The 16,363-nt window shown below is 48.7% G+C and overlaps 1 protein-coding gene across 1 annotated transcript in view; it reads right to left on the reverse strand.

Moving 5' to 3' along the window:
- Pde8a (phosphodiesterase 8A) overlaps positions 1-16,363 on the reverse strand; it is a 102,314-nt gene that overhangs the window by 9,686 nt on the left and 76,265 nt on the right. Inside the window, exons 9-17 of the mRNA XM_057755971.1 lie at positions 14,831-14,919; positions 13,051-13,102; positions 12,930-12,972; positions 7,834-7,911; positions 5,160-5,230; positions 4,581-4,742; positions 2,614-2,662; positions 2,282-2,417; positions 1,146-1,344 (exon numbers count right to left, since the gene is read on the reverse strand). Of these exons, the coding sequence (XP_057611954.1) occupies positions 1,146-1,344; positions 2,282-2,417; positions 2,614-2,662; positions 4,581-4,742; positions 5,160-5,230; positions 7,834-7,911; positions 12,930-12,972; positions 13,051-13,102; positions 14,831-14,919 (879 nt within the window). The remainder of the gene's footprint in view (positions 1-1,145; positions 1,345-2,281; positions 2,418-2,613; positions 2,663-4,580; positions 4,743-5,159; positions 5,231-7,833; positions 7,912-12,929; positions 12,973-13,050; positions 13,103-14,830; positions 14,920-16,363) is intronic.

The raw sequence follows: 16,363 nt of genomic DNA on the forward strand, positions 1-16,363 counted from the left end.
ACGATGTCAACTGTGAATGGATCAGAATACCCGAGTGCTGGGAGAGTATATAAAGTTTCCCCCGTTGTTAGATTAAATACACGAGTCTGCTGTATGCCCTCTACCAGACTCCCAGTGTCTGAGACATTGACACTACGCTTTCTCACCCCCTTCGCCGAGGAAGAGGCTAGGGCCCAGCAACAGCTAGGGACACTCTATGGTGTGAATTTCAATAAATGCTTTCACTATCATTTTAAGCAAGGCCTGGCTGTGTACCAGTAGCCCCAGCGTTTGGGAGCTAGAGGCAGGAGGATAAGGTATTCAAGGCAACACGATGAATCCAAGGGCAGCCCCCGGCTACCTCAAGACCCTGTCTCAGAACTATATATATAGTTTTAGGCTAGCTCAATCTGCTCAAAAGCAACAAACCCCAGCAGAGATCACTCTTTAGAAGCTAAGTCACTTTTATCCAGACCCTCCCCCGCCATGTGTCTCTGAGCACACAGTCCTCTCTGGATTCCTACCCCACTTATGGGCTTGGTCTTAATCTTTCAAATGCAGAACCGGGCTAGAAGTTAGCTCTCTCACTTCCCAGCATGCAGTCCAGGGTTTGCTATGGCCTGAGCAGTTTGGCCTGTATGTCTGAGGCACAGGGGAGAGGAGGGGAGGGTGTGCTTTAAAGGGGAATTCGTCACAGGGGTGTATCTGAAGAGCTCCAGCCATATGGTGTGAAGTTTGAATCTCTGTGGGAGAAGGAAGCTGCACACGGTGTGGTCACAGCCAGGGGTGCTGTCTTGGGAAGAATGCAATGGCAGCACTGTGAGGATGCTCCGGAGGGGCCAAGAGGGAAGTGTGACTGTACCTCACTGTGTAGGAAAATGAGAAGGAGCTCTTGTCTGAGGTCAGATGGTCAGACAGGGAGGGGCTGAGGTGGTAATTCTGGCTGTCCTGCCCTGTCTGTTGACTTTGTCCCCAGAGGCTGCATGATGCTTCTTTACACTCTCATGGACCGGCTGAGCCTGCAGATGAATCTCCCAGATGGCTTCCTTCACATGCCAACCTGCACACACGTGAGGACTGCGCACACGTGAGTGAGGCAACGGGAAGCAGAAGTGCTAGACTCTCCCTACAGTTGCTGCTAAGGCAGAGCGCAAACACTGGCTTACCTTTATTTTGTCTCTGGAAAGGAAATATGCAGTGGCGTGGAGCACGTCAGCAGCATGTGTGGAATTGTGGTAGGGGTTAGACGCATGGTAGTTGGCTTCAATGATCTGAAACCATGACCTCAGCATCACCTCGGAGCATCGTAAGAACTCGCAGATTCCGAAACGAGCAAACGTTTTGAGACCTAGATAAATCAAAGGCCTACAACGAAAAATATCCGCGATATAAACAAAGCGAAGAACCAGGGTCCTGAGCAAGTCCAAGCCAACTGCAGAATACCCTGCTTGCATCAGTGGAGTCTCCAGAACCATCCCTTTCCCAGACTCCTGTCCCCACATGTTACTACTGATGCCCCGTCTAGAGGAAAATAACCACCATGACTACAGACTGGACACAGCCACATGTAAGATGCCTGATCACCCCAACAATCCGAAGTAGGTGTTATAGTCTAAAGGAGTCTACCCTGAGAAGTAAGGCCCTTCCTTAGATGGCACTTTACTGGCATGGCATGGAAGGTTAAGAAATCTGTCCCATGGAAGCCATCTCAGAGGTCATTACAGGACTCAACTTGCTCAGCCATAACACAGTTTTCACAGATGTAATGGTTCTGGTATGTGAACTAGGGACTCTGAGGCTCACTTGTCATGGGGTCACACCTGTCCACTCTGCTTGGCTGTGTGAAGTGGGGGTCTCAGTACAGACAGCTCACCCAGTGGGATGAGACCTGGTGAGCCATCTCTCCCAAAACCAGACCTATGTGCCAAGACCCCTGTGGTTAACAGCTTTTACTTGGCAAAACCCAAACTCCCACTCTGCAACCGTAAGCCGATGAGCATAACTATGGAGGAGTGTCCCTGGGTGGGCCACCAACATGGCAGCCAAGATTCGAGACTAGCTTATCAGATGTGTAACTAAGAATATTTGTTCTAGGCTTTGGGGCAGGGGATTCTTTGTTGCTACCTCATATAGTACCACACACTAGAGGAATTAGAAACCCATGTCACAGGAAAACCGTTATCTGAGGAAGTCATCACAGCTAGGTAAACTCCACTACTCCTTCCTCAGCCTCTGTCCCCACCCACACCAGTGCTGCTCGGGTGGCTCCCTGTCCAGGCCCTGGGAAACCAGCTCAACACACCTTTTCTGAGTAGCTGCTTCCAGCTCAAAAATGTCGAAGTCCCAGTTTTCTTCATTTTCTACGGCCAGGGCAATCCGCGGAGGGACATCATGAAGGGCGACAGGGGTGGAGACATAGCTTGGAATCGGCTGCAGGTCTGCAATGTGAGGTAATTTGGAGAACAACATTAGCAGGTTCGTGCATCTGGTGTCTGGAGTGGGAGCAGCGCTGTACTAGAAATGGCAGCTTTGTTTCTGGGGTGCTACGGCACACCCAGGACTTACTGGTGAGAACAATCCTGTAGCCTGGATTGCATTGTTACAGTGCTCTAACGGGGTGAAATCAGAACTTACGTTTTGCTGCAAGAACATACTCATTTCCTGAAAACCTTCGTAAGCCATCCTGTTGGAAATCAAGGAAACAAGAAAAGGCCTGGTTATAGCTCTTCTTCTTTCCCCCTAGATAGCCTGGGTAGTCAGCCCCAGAGGATAATCCAGGCAACCACTCCAAGGCTGCCCAGTCCAGCAGGCTGCCCACATTTCTTTCTCACCTTTTTTGAGGGGGATGAGAGGGTAGGGAGCATTTTGAGACAAGATCTCTCTGTATAGCTCTGGCTATCCTGAAACTCGCTCTGTAGACTAGGCAAGCCTCAAACTCACAGAGATTAAAGGTGTGTGCCACCATGCCCGGCTTCTTTTTGCACCTTGTCTTGTTCCTTGAATACCACACCAATCACTCAGCACCCCACCCTCTTATGCTCCAGTCCCACCCTCTCTCATCCACTCCCACCCTACCCTCCCCACACTCCACCCCTGACCTACAGGCCACAGTTAGAGGCTACCGCTGGCAATCACCCTACCTTCTAGAATTTACTGTCCAAACCTTACTTTTTTTGAAATCTAGTGACTTCAGATAGCGGGAATTGGGAGGGAATAAATTTTACTTCTAACTAAGACAGCCGGCAGAACGCAGGCATAGTCTGTCTTCCTTGTGGGAGCTCTGCTCTGGAGAGGCTGAGGTGGTTGGGGTCCAGGGCTCCTCAAGAGTCTGAAAGGCCTTAAGGCCTTCGTTCCTGCGAAGTTACCCAAAGGCTGCGCGATGTTTTGGAGGTGAAACTATGCCCCACACGCTGGCACTTTTTAAAGCATATATGCAGGAGACAGCTCCGTTTTTTTTTTGTTGTTTTGTTTTGTTTTTTGAGACAGGGTTTCTCTGTAGCTTTTTTTGGTTCCTGTCCTGGAACTAGCTCTTCTAGACCAGGCTGGCCTCGAACTCAGAGATTCGCCTGCCTCTGCCTCCTGAGTGCTGGGGACAGCTCCGTTTTGTAACTTGTCATGTAGCTTTGAGTTTAAGGTGTGATGCTCTGTTTTGCTGTTTCTTTTTGGTGCTGGGGATGGAAGGCAAGGCTCTGTAAATGATAGACAGGCACTCTACCACCGAGTGGCACTCCTTCCACTAACACGAAACATTTGATAGTTTTTCTTTTTCTCAACTTTTAAAATCTTTAAAAACAAGCCGCGTGTTGATGTGGGATAGTCTTTTTGTACACTGTGAAGATATGTCTATGCCAAGGCATCTTCTGATTGGTTTAATACAGGGCTGAATAGCCAACAACTAGGCAGGAGAGAATAGGCAGGACTCCTGGGGAGAGAGGGAACTTGAGATGAATCTAGGTATGCCAGAGAAGTCTGTGAAACACAGAGGGAGCTGGAGGCACAGAATGGAGAGGTAACAGTTATGTGGCAGAAAGTAGATTAATATAAATGGGTCGAGTTACAAGAGCTGGTCGAGAACAAGCTAAGGACAAACTTTCATAATTCATGGGTCTCTGTGTCATTACTGGGGGCTGGTGGACCCAAAAGGAAGTCCAACAATAGGGTGTGAAGGTGTATACCCTTAATCTTAGCACTCAAGAGTCAGAAACAGGCAGCTCACCATGAGTTCAAGGTCAGTCTGGTCTTCCTAGCAAATTTAAGTTCAGCAAGGGCTATGTAGTGAGACCCTGCCTCAAAATGAGACAACAAAACAAAATACAAAAAAATACTTCACTACAGCTGAGAATGTCTTATTTAAATAGATGCCTGTAAACCCCTAAGCAACACCGGTGAGCAGGATCAGCATCTCTCTCCTGCTCCCAGCTGAAGCTCCCTGGGAGGGGAGCAGCAGGCAACCAGGCCCAGCATAACTGGATACAAACCATGGAGGGGGAGCAACCTTTACTGAGCCCTACACAGCCTCGCCCTGCTTGCCTTCTAGAGCCCTGTTCAGATAACCTCTGAGAAAGCACACAGGAGCCCACGGCCTAGGCAAACAGACTTACAGACATTAAGCCCCCAACGAGGTCGGTGGCGTGAGGATCATCCTCAGCGTTAAACTGTGGTGAATATAACTCGGTGGTCCTCAGAATCTCCAGCACTCGGTCCAAGGCTTCCGTCACGGGGGTGGGGCTGTTTTCCTGGGCAGCGTTGATAATATTGATTACCTACACCATGGAAACAAAAGACAGCTTTGTCACCTTAAAAACAATCCGAGAGCAATCAAGAATCGAGCTGGTAATTACACCACTATGTTCTGTTAGTTATGGTGTCTTTGTCACCCATCCTCTCCTCAGAGGTGACCTTATACAGCTGAAAGAGCATTTTTTTTTTTAGGATTTTCGAGACAGGGTTTCTCCGTAACTTTTTGGTTCCTGTCCTGGAACTAGCTCTTGTAGACCAGGCTGGCCTCGAACTCCCAGAGATCCGCCTGCCTCTGCCTCCTGAGTGCTGAGATTAAAGGCGTGCGCCACCACCGCCCAGCCTGAAAGAGCACTCTTATTTCCTGCAGGTGCCCATTTTTTTTTGTCAGGGAAGCAATTCACTGGGACTGCCAGGGACTTGCATACCCAGTGAAGACCAACCTTAGTGATGGGCGCCTCAATCATCATCGAGTGTATCCGGGCCAGAGAGGAATGTCTTCTCTGGTTGGAGACTGTGGAGAAAGAGTGAGAAATGAGGGTGCGTCCAGTCTGGGGCTTCATCCCCTCCCTTCCCACACAAAAGGCACTGGAGTAACTGCACCCAGACTGAGCTTTGCCTCCTTCCCTGTCTGCACTGCCAGCTCCGCCCTAGATGCTGGATGCATGCATGACCCTATGACCTCGCATGACCCCATGACCTCTCAGCATGCATGACCCTATGACCTCTCAGCATGCATGACCCCATGACCTCGCATGACCCCATGACCTGAACTTCTGATGTCATGGGTCAGAGAGAAGTGGGATGGAACAATTTAGCAAGTCAAGGCCAAACCACCTTTTTTGGTGTGTACAACAATAAGGCTTTAGTTACCCCTCTTGCTGCTCTCCAGGGTCAAGATGCTCTGGAAGACCGCTACTTATGCCCTTTGGTCCGTAGAAGGTGGGAGCGATCGATTAAGCTTTACCACTTATTAAAATCAATCAATTTCTGGTCCAGATTTCCCAGGTTCTGCCTAGTGCTGTCCTCTGGTGTGTGTATTTTATGTGAATCAGGCAACAACATTACATTACAATTAAGAACTTGTTGTTCGTGTCCAGGCACGGCGCTTCTGAGCCGAGAGCAGCCCGGACAATGCACAGGCAGGAAAAGAACGTCCCAGAGTGCTGTGTCTCTGTGAACACTACACTGCTAGGAGTACCAAAGGCCAGAAAGGAGGAGAGAATGTCCATCAAGACAATGCTGCGATCTCAACTTGCCTTCAGAGAAACTAAGCCTTAAAGAGAGGTACTGTCTAAGGTTAACCAGGCCAGCAAGCCTCAAATGCCCTCAGTTTGGGGGACCAACAAAACTCTAATGTTAGTGATCAGCATATGGCTGCCGACTTTACATTTTACACAACAGAGGCACTAAACAAAGTCCCCACTGTCTTATCACGATCAGAAAAGGATTCTCTTATTCAGGAATGTAACGGAGCTGCTGACAGGATGCACTGCACTCTTGAGAATTTCTAAGGTTGCAAACTAAAATATTTGTTAATTAGCTCAATTTAGTCATTTCACAATGTAAACACCTAAAATAGCATGTTGTCTATGATATACACAATTCTGAAATTTTTATTTTAAAAATAATGTGAAAAAGCCAAATAGCGTAAGTGCAATGAGTTAAGAAATGCAAAATTTTCTGTGTTACAGAGATGCCCTGAAGAATCTGCAAATACACTCACTATTCTAATCTTACAATCAGTCAGTATGCCTACCCAAGTTACTGGGTAAGAGGTCAATATACTATACCCAGTGCATGTCTCTGTACTAATGCCCCGTGGTTAGAAGTGGGAGTGAAACCTGTTAAAATACCATCTAGAGTTCTGTGCAGGGGAATATGGGACAATGGTCTTGTACCTGTAAAGATTTGTCAGCTGTATTGCTTTAATAAAGTGCTGATTGGTCAGTAGCCAGGCAGGAAGTAGATGTGGGGCAACAAGAACAAGAGAATTCTGGGAAGAGGAAAGGCTGAGTCTGCTATCGTCACCTAGTCACAGAGGAAGCAAGATGAGAATGTCTCGCTGGTAAAAGGTACCAAGCCACGTGGCTAACATAGACAAGAATAATGAGCTAATTTATGATATAAGAATTATAATTAATAAGAAGCTTAAACTAATAGGCCAACTGGTTTATAATTAATGTAGGCCTCTGTGTGTTTCTTTGGGACTGAATGGCTTCAGGGTGGTGGGTCAGAAACCCCAGCCAACACAGGAGGGGCCCACAGGCCTACCCCTAGTGAGGAGCTACTGTCAGTTAATGACTTCTGGGGGAATGTGGCCTCTGGAGGGTAGCCTATGCCTCAGTGATTGGCCCATATAAACACAGGCAACAGGGTAATTAAAAGGACATAAAGTTGGGAGAGAGGCATGGTAATTGCATGAAAAAAACAAAAACAACAACAACAACAAAAAAAACCCATGATGGTTAGCATGCATCTCCGTGGTCTTAATATTTTATTTCAGCTGAGCAAGGTGGCACACACCTGTAACCCTAGCACTTGGGAGGTGGAGGCAGAAAGTTGTTTGAAGTCAGCCTGGGCTATATGAGACCCTGTCTTAAAAATAATCATGGTGGTGCACGCCTTTAGTCCCAGCACTGAGGCAGAGGCAGGAGAATCTCTGTGCGTTCAAGGCTAGCCTGGTCTACAGAGTGAGGTCTAGGATGACTAGGACTGTCTCAAAAACAAAAACAAACAAGCAAAAAACAAATTATATTTCCATCTGAACTTAAAAAAATATTTTCTTAGTGAGAGTATTACAATCTCCAAATTAAGCCTACCACTTCCAGAGGGTAGTAAGTTCCCACGGTCAATTCCTCAGAATTACCAAGTGTGTGTATAACTCATGTCGCAATAGCAGACAGGCAAGTCTATTGGTAAAGAGTCGGGAAAATCATACAGAACACCTAGCACCCGTTTCTTTGTTCCTTATTATTGGCTCATTTCAAAACTCAGAATGGAGCCGACCTGTGTGGAGGGTGGTGTAGGGCACTGTTTCGTAGCCTGCTCCTCTCGTGAATGCACAGTGCGTGATCACCAGGAAACCAAGGCCCACACAATCCGTCTGCCACTCACCTTCACTCGTTCTAGAGGAGACTGCTTTGGCGTCTACTGAATTCTTCCTCCTGTCTTTGTGTTTGCCTGCCTGGTTATCTGTGAAAACAAGCAAAGTATAAGCCATTCCTTTACAGAGATGTTAGTGACATATTAGAACAGACACCAAGCTAAGTCTGAGGACTCAAACAACTTGAACATCATCTGAGACACCACAGAAACAGACCACACACACACACCTCAGTTTTGAGGGGCTTCATTTTCTCAAAACCATAAAGAAACAACCTCAGGAGAGGTTCTCCTATTGTTAAATGAAACAGAGGGATTTTATCCTCATATACCCTGTCTCAAAGGAGAAAAAACAACAAACAACTAATTTTCTCTGCAACATCCTAGGAGAATGTTCTTCTTTCCTAGGGTTATACATATGTGCAGCACAGTTTGGGGTACAGTATAAGGATAATGTGCCTTTCTCCCCAAATCCGCTTTTCTGCATAAGATACCACTGCTCTTCTGTGCCTCCTCGCCAGCCCTTCCCCATCTGTCCACTGACAAAGCGAGCCTGACCTTCCTGCCCGCCCTCTGTGTCCCTGTGGGGGCCTAGAGTGGTGCCGATGGCTGAATGAACAACTTATGTCCCCATCTTACACAAAAGGAAACGGAGCGACCAGCGGGCAGATGCATGGAGTGGCAGGGCAGGCCCTGAGTCCAGTCCTCCCCAGAGGTGGGAGCATCTCTGCCTCGCTTGATCCTCTTGCCTGATTCTTCTTCCTCTGCCAAGACAGTTCCATGCAGGCCCCAAGTGCTCCTCTGCACCACAGAGAAGGCTCTTTCCCTGGTTTGGTTTGTAGTGCAGGGAATGGAACTCGGGGCCTTGAGTAAGCTAGGTGAACACTCTACTCCTGAGCCGCATGTGCAGCTCCGCGGGAGTCTCGTCTCTGTGCTCGTGTGTGAACTCGCAAAGGCCACTGGGGACCTGTTTGTGGCTAACATCTTGCTAGACACAAGTGAGCCCTCTTTCTGGCCACTTCTGTTTATAGAAACCACACTCCCCTGGCTCTCTGTCCACCTAGCATTTCCTAAGACTGGCTTCTTAGATTCTAGCCCCACTCCTTTCTCTTCTAAGCAAACACAACCTTCTTTACAGAAAACAAAAACCCCCCAAGCCCCCCATTGCTTCCTGCAGTTCTAATTCCCTCACCCTCTCCCGAATCCCAGACTCAGGTCTTGAAGGACCACTGGCCATCTGCGTTTGGATACTTTCCATTCATTGCAAATTAACTCATTAACTCATCCTTTCTAACTCTGCTTTTCACCCCCAGTCAATTTCCCACAGCCAGCCCTACTCTCTAGACCCCCGTGAAGTCTATACTGTATCAGTTCATCCCTCAAACCCCTACCCTCTGCGACAAACTACTTACATAAGAACGTACATTTCTCATGTTACCTCCTTTCCCTAGTTAACTCTGCTTCTCTGGGAAGATGCAGGGTGGGCACCGTAAATGTCAGGAAACCTTCCCGTATGTCTCCCCATCCCATCCCATTCATGCAGACCACTGGCTTTACTATTGCCCATCAGGACAACTGCGAACAATCTGGGAGCAGAGCAGTGTTTCCTGGGAGGCCGGCAACAAAGCCAGCGCACCGCAGATGCCTGGTAACTACACGCCTGCTCCGCTCGTCACCTGCAGAAGGCCGTGTGCAAGCGAAAGGACTGTTGTGTGGAACCCAAAATCCTCCGGGGGATACCTCTGCGGCCTGCTCACTCCTTCAAGGGGCACTGCTTCTCACCCACACACAGTGGTGAGTGTTTCCTTTCTCAGGGCTGTCTAGTGAGTGGCCGTGACCTATCTGCTCCCAATCAGGACGTTGCTTTGTTCTGTGAGTATCACGCTTCCTCATGTGCTCCCTACATGGTTCCTGAGGGTTGGCTGAGAGCTAGGCAGCAGGGCACGGGGTCAAAGAGAGGGTGGGGATGGAGGCGAGGAAGAGATCATCTGAGCTATCTTCTCGGGCTCCTTCCTTTTCCTTGATTTTGCTCTCTGGCCAAGAGGCAGTGACCTCACTTTCCCACACACCCCTAGCATGTGTTGCCCCACCGTAAGCCTAAAGCAACAAGGCTAAACCACCACGGGCCAAAACCTCCACAGTGGTGAGCCAAAATAAATGAACCCTTTCTCTCAGTGTAAGTTAGCTATTTCAGATACACCCTTGCAGCATTAGGGATACGGCAATGGACATACATGATCCAGTCATATCCTCAAAAGGAAGCCATCTAGCGGGGAGCAAGGCAGTGAGCAGAATTACAGTAACAACTTGGAGGGAAGGAAGAGCTAGAGCCGAATATGGCAGAAAATCACCATGGGATCATGATGCAATGGGCTGTGGGCTCAAGGAGATCAAATTTCCATGGAAACACTTTAAAGTTACTTCATTCCTATGTAAATCTTAGATCCTGTGCTCCCAACAACCTGTCCCTGTAGCTCTTTGTAAGTGACTCTGGGACAATTTCCACCCAGCAGGTGGAGGTGGGCTGTAGGTGACTGGGGCCAGCTCCCAGATGCAGCCCTTTGAGGAAGTATGAGGGTCACATTCCTAAGACTGCCAGCCTGGGTGCTCAACAGACAACACACCGCCCTGATAAGGTATCCGTGCCTAGACATGCACAGTGGAAGACACTGTTTCCAGTCAGCTCCCTAAGCACAGGTACTCCAGTCTGGATATGAGAAAGATGAAGCCAGGTATCTTACCCATCATGCCCACACGTCCCTGTGCTGGAGCCTTGGCACACTGCAATGCATGCTCTCAGGCACTGGGCAGTACAGACCTGGGAGCCATGCTTACCTGCCAGCCCCAAGCTCCCTGGCTACCCCCAGTCTTACACAATGGTACTTGCCACTCTTCCTGAGAAGGCTCTCTGTATCTCTTCAGAGAACCTGTCACGTGACCTCTATAAGCAATGGTCCCAGCCCTGGCAGACCATGAGAAGACCTGTGAAGTACCTAAGGCCTCAGCCTACCCTCTTCTGCCTAAACCAAAGCGTGCCGTGTTTTGTCAAGTCAGAACAATCACTTTATACTCCATCACTACAACTATTTTGTGTCTTCAGTGAGGTATAGCAGCACCTGAAAATCACACACAGGCTAGCAGAACTGTAACATGTGTGGACTTTAATACTTTTCTAAGCTCCCGGACTCTCGATGTCTTTCTCTTGACTGGGGAGTTCCAGGACTTCCCTTTACAGAAGGGAGGAGACCGGGGCCCCCTACTCCACACCTAAGTAGCAGGTGGCCTTTCCAGAGTCTGCTTTGGAGCGAGTGAGACAAGAAGCAAGACCCTGAACTTGGATCTCGCCAGAGCCAGCCGGCTTTGGTGTTCCTGCGGCATGTCCGGATCAGAGGGACAGCTGCCCAGCCTCCCTGGGCTCCTAACTCTGGCCCAATCTGTGAGGAGCTCTATTTCCTTCCAAGAAGCCCCACTGAGACAAAACAGCCCCCTGATTGTCAGGTCCAGAACATTTCTGCTGCCCAGGAACGCAGGATTAGGTGGGTGGCTCATGAGGGTGACAGCAGCAGCCCCTAAGGGAGCAGTTGTCAGTACAAATGGAGCCGCACCAGGAGGCTGGGCAGATTCCTACCTTGCCTGTGCTTCTGACCATCACTGATGACCGCCCAACCCTGCTCTGTCATTTCCTAGCTGCCTAGCTCTAGGCTGTCATTTAACTTTCTTCACTCTTGTTTTTTCTTCTGTAATAAAGGAGGGTTAATAACAGTCATGTCCACTTTGCAGGGCTATTCTGAAGAACTAAAACCAACAAAATACCACTAACAAAAAAACCAAGCAATGTGCCCCATGAGCCTGCAGCACAGAACTCCTGCCGTGGCAGGCTCTGTCTGCAACTTCTATTTTGACCCCACAGTTTCCAGCATAGTGGCTTCTCCTCACTCTCCTCTGAGCCCGAACACTGACAGCTCTCAGTAGCTCTTGGGTGTAAGTCAAAATCCCTGCATACCTGCCCGGGTGACCCCTATGTCCTCCTGCACCATCCAGCCCTGCCCACGCAGCACCTTCCCTGCCCTCAGCTGCTGTGGTGACTCTTTTGTCCCCCCTCCCAGCCCCACCCTTTGACTCCCTTTTCTGCTTGACATCCTCCTCTTCTCTCAGGAACTCACAGGGATTTATTTACCTCACACCTCCCCTGCCACTACACACAGTAACCTTGACTTTCCTACTTCCCCACACACCCCGGGCTCTGTCTCAGTAGTTCCATGACTCCATTACTTGCAGACACTTTTCTGGTCAGAAACATCTGCTTCTCAGGTTCTTATCTCTTTAAAGAGTGCAGGAACCAGGACCCGGCAGATGTTTAATAAAGATCTGTACAGCAGTAAAAAGGACCACACAGGAGGTTCATATCTCCAGTACTGACCTCGCCCCGAATCTCCAGGCTTAGGTGGGATCTTTTTGACTTCCTAGTCCGACACTAGCCCCTCTCAGTCAAAGGCCTGACTTCCAACTGGCCTTTAAGGACCAGCATTAGTTCAAACCCCTTATGCTGACTTACTCTGCAAGTCCTCATTTACTATCCTCCTTCTGGGGACAGGCAACACTTGTCTTCTGCTGCAGCGCCTATCCCCTTAAATCTGGGAGGGCAAAAGCCATGACTTATGTTTGCAGGAAACAAGGACTCCACGCCATAGAAAAAGGCCTTTGCCGTGGACAAATGATGTCTGAGGCATAATTAGAAGACAGGACACGAAGCAAGCCTGGCGGCCCCATGTCCACCTGTGGAATGGCAGTGATGACTATCAGGACAGACGATGTTCCGGCCAGCGTACTTTGGCATGCCACTCAACCCTGTAGCCTCTCAGAGCTCAACTCAGGTTATAAACTTATACTTCATTCATCATACACACAAGAGTCATCATTGGATCTGTCCCTTCTCCCACACAGGCCATCACCCAGCCCAGACACTTGTCAAGATGCCCACAGCACTCAGGTCCTAAAGCTCAATCCATGCAGGGGCAATGTTGGCGCTGGAACACGGTCCCACCACTGCACAAGGCTGTGAGCTCCCCCAAACCCTCAGCCTTAAGAATGAATATGGGGCCTCATACCTGTTTGACTGTCAGTCTGGACAGACTCAGTTACTGTCTCAACCTAGAAGTAAATTCACAAGCCATTAGTTTTCATCACCTAGAATCCCTGCTGGGAAGGCTCAGGTCCTGGGAGGCCTACCTTACTGTTGCCATTGCACATTCGGATAATGGACACATAGTGTCTGATTTTTCTGTAAATAGAAAACAATGTGTTATTTTCCTCCTGACTCTCATTTGGAGTAAACATAGTTAATGTTTTATCACGAAAAGAATATTTCCCTTTAGCAATATATAAAATACTTTGAAAGCATTTCTTCTTCTAATTTTGTGTGTGTGTGTGTGTGTGTGTGTGTGGCCAAGGCTGCCAATAAATGAACAGCACTTTACAAACACCCCCTTATGACTTTGGAAGAAAGGAAGTGACTCCGGCAGTCTTTTCCTTCCCCAGTTACGACACAGACAATACAGTAATACATATGCTGCTAGCACTGTGCTGCATGCTAGCCTTCGGTGCCCGACGCCGTTCTGACAAGTGTCGATGCGGATGCTCCGAGTTCCAGCGTCTGCTTACAGTCACTCGTGGAGGCAGCAGCAGGCCACACAGGCTGAGTTCCTGCAGCCTCGGTTAGCCAACGCCGAGGGCTGAGCACAGAAGCCGCTGGCGTGTCCCATTTATTGGCCCCTCAGTTTTCTTCACCGCACCCCCGGAATCAGATCCCTATATACTTATCACGGGAAGATTTGGAAAGGACATAAAAGAGCAGCGTAGAACAGAGAGCCCACAGATCTGCCCGAGGCAACCGCCGACTGGCAGCCGAGTCTGCTGACACAGCACGTGAGCGGTGCCGTCGGCACTGAGGGCTGCACCAGGCACCGTCACACACGGCAGCCAGGGCTGGGCCAGGAAGCAGACCGCTCTACGACTCGGTTTCCTCACGTGTACAGTGGAGCCCCCACTGTGTGCCGTGCTAGCAGAGCTCATTTAGAGAGAAAAGGGACGGCCTCTCCCACTAGCCAGCAGCCTGGCTGGAGAGGGACCTCACTTCCTCCTCTCACCTCCTTCCCTTCTGGGAATGTAACACACACTGGGGCTGACTTTATATTCTCCATTTACTAGTACAGTAAGGGTTTCCTTACAACTTAATTTTCCATTTACGCAAGTGTCTATTTTACTGTTGGGTATTCTATAATTCATACTCAGAATTTTCTAGAAACTTTATTATTTTGAATAGATTCTGAGACAAGGCATCTGAAAAGTTTAGGCTCTTGACATATATATTTGCGATTTACAATGTGCGTATGTGAGCACACGCATGTTGGCCTGTGTGGCCATGTGTGGAGACAGAAGCTGCCACTGTGATGTCTTCCTCAAGTGCCTCTACACTTTGTCATTATCAATTATTCTGGACTTGGATCTCACCATCTCACAGCTAGACTGGCTAGCCAGCGAGGCCCCAGGATCTCCACCCCCCAATGATGGGGTTTCAGGCATGAGTCCACACCGGCTTTTTAGGGGGTGCTACAGATCAGAACTCAGATTCTCACGCTTGCACGGCAAGCGCATTTCCCAGTGAGGGCTCTCCAGTCCTAACACGTCTGTAGCACTCAAAACATTTTTCTCTAATGTGAAAGGCCTTTGCAAAAATAACTACTCCCCGATAGATAAAAAGCTTATAAACACAGAGGTAAACTGTGGTTTGAATGTAAACACTGAGGTCTTCTGCAAATCTACCATCGTGAAGACTGTCCCAAGGCAAGTGGAAGGCCTTCAAGGAACCAACACCCTGGAAGCCATCCTGTGAGACACCTGGACCTGCTCTAGGCCTCTGACACTTCTCTGGACAGGTCTGAGTTTATTTAAGTATTCAAAGAAAATTCAAAACATGGACTGCTGATTGCAGTATGCTTTCTCCACTTACCCTCCCTGCCCAATGACAGGTATTATCTTCACATTTTGTTGTATATTATCTCCGTTTTTCTTTTCGGTATGGTAAACTCCTTGCCACTCCTGTGAGTAGAAAGTAAGCATCATTACACTTGGGGTTTAAGACATAAACCCTGGAACACCTTCCATTTTAGATCTGATCCATTAATCACCGTGGAAGAACTTATGATAGAAAATGATCCCAATTCCAAACGCAATTCAAGTAACCTAATCATCTTTCCTCACCCTCTCAAGTCCACTTGACAAAGGTCAAGTCACCTCAGTGTAAGTGGTCACATGTCCCCTGGTCATCTGTTGGCGAGAGAGAAACCCCCTCACTTCAATGTACTGATGCTACGTCTTTCAACTCCCATTGGCTGCAGTGAAGAAGGGTGATGTGGGATTTCCCTCTGAATGCTGTGATTACCATTGATTAATAAAGAAATTGTCTTGGACCTATAGCAAGGCAGGACTTAGCTAGGCGGGGGAAAACTAAACTGAATGCTGGGAGGAAGAAGGCAGAGTCAGAGAGAAGACATGTGGCCCCACTGGAGACAGACACTGGAACCTTACCCGGTAAGCCCTAGCCTCATGGTGATACACAGATTAATGGAGATGGGTTAATTTAAAAATATGAGTTAACCAGAAATACTCTTAAGTTATCGGTCTTGCAAATAATATGTGTGATTATTTCAGGACTGAGCAGCTGGGAACAAACAAGTAGCCACATACAACAGAAGGGAGTTAGCACTTTGCCTTGGTACGTAGTGCAGTAGAAACCTCAGGACGGGCGCAGAAGAGAGGTTTGCGGCCTTGGCTGTGGTGATGTGGTGCTATGGTCGCTACTAGTTTCTTACTCTGCACGCCTTCAGCCCTTCTGGAATTTGGGGGTTTCAGTCCCTCTGCAGGGTGGGATGACCCAGCAGCTAGGCAGCAGGAGAACAAGAAGGTGAAGTTGAAACCACGGGGTTGTGATTTTTAATAGTTCACATGACAATAGCCAGGGGACCTTTCAGCAGGAAAGGGCATGGTTGTGGAGGACACAGGGCACACTGTCCCCTGTGGAGATGGGGCAGCTAGGGGTTTGTCATTAGCATCCAGACAAAGGTTCCGAATTCATCTGACAATCACTAGGGTGCTAAGCTCTGAAAACCCCTAAACTTCCTGTAGGGACAGCAGCCAGAAGACTCCATTGTGTTCTTGGCCCTTCAGAACTCTCGGAGCCCAGAGCTCTAAACGTGCTTGGGTAGATACTGATGACTGGATGGCATGACTCTGAAAACAACCACTTTTTTAAGACCGTGTCAAAACCAGCTAGTTCTGTCTGTAGCTAGCCTAGCACTCAACACAACAGGCCACAGACAGCTCAGTTCTGAGTGCAGCCAGCCCAGAGACAGGCTGGGCCCCAAACCAGCAAAGACTAAGAAGGGATGCCCAAGCAGGAAGATGGTCCTCATCTCCACAACCCGTGGGGTCACCCTGGAAATAGCCCTAAGAGTACTCCCAAAGGTCAGTGGGATGCTATCTT

Source organism: Chionomys nivalis, chromosome 23 (assembly GCF_950005125.1).
Source record: "Chionomys nivalis chromosome 23, mChiNiv1.1, whole genome shotgun sequence".
In the NCBI taxonomy this organism is placed as follows: domain Eukaryota; kingdom Metazoa; phylum Chordata; class Mammalia; order Rodentia; family Cricetidae; genus Chionomys; species Chionomys nivalis.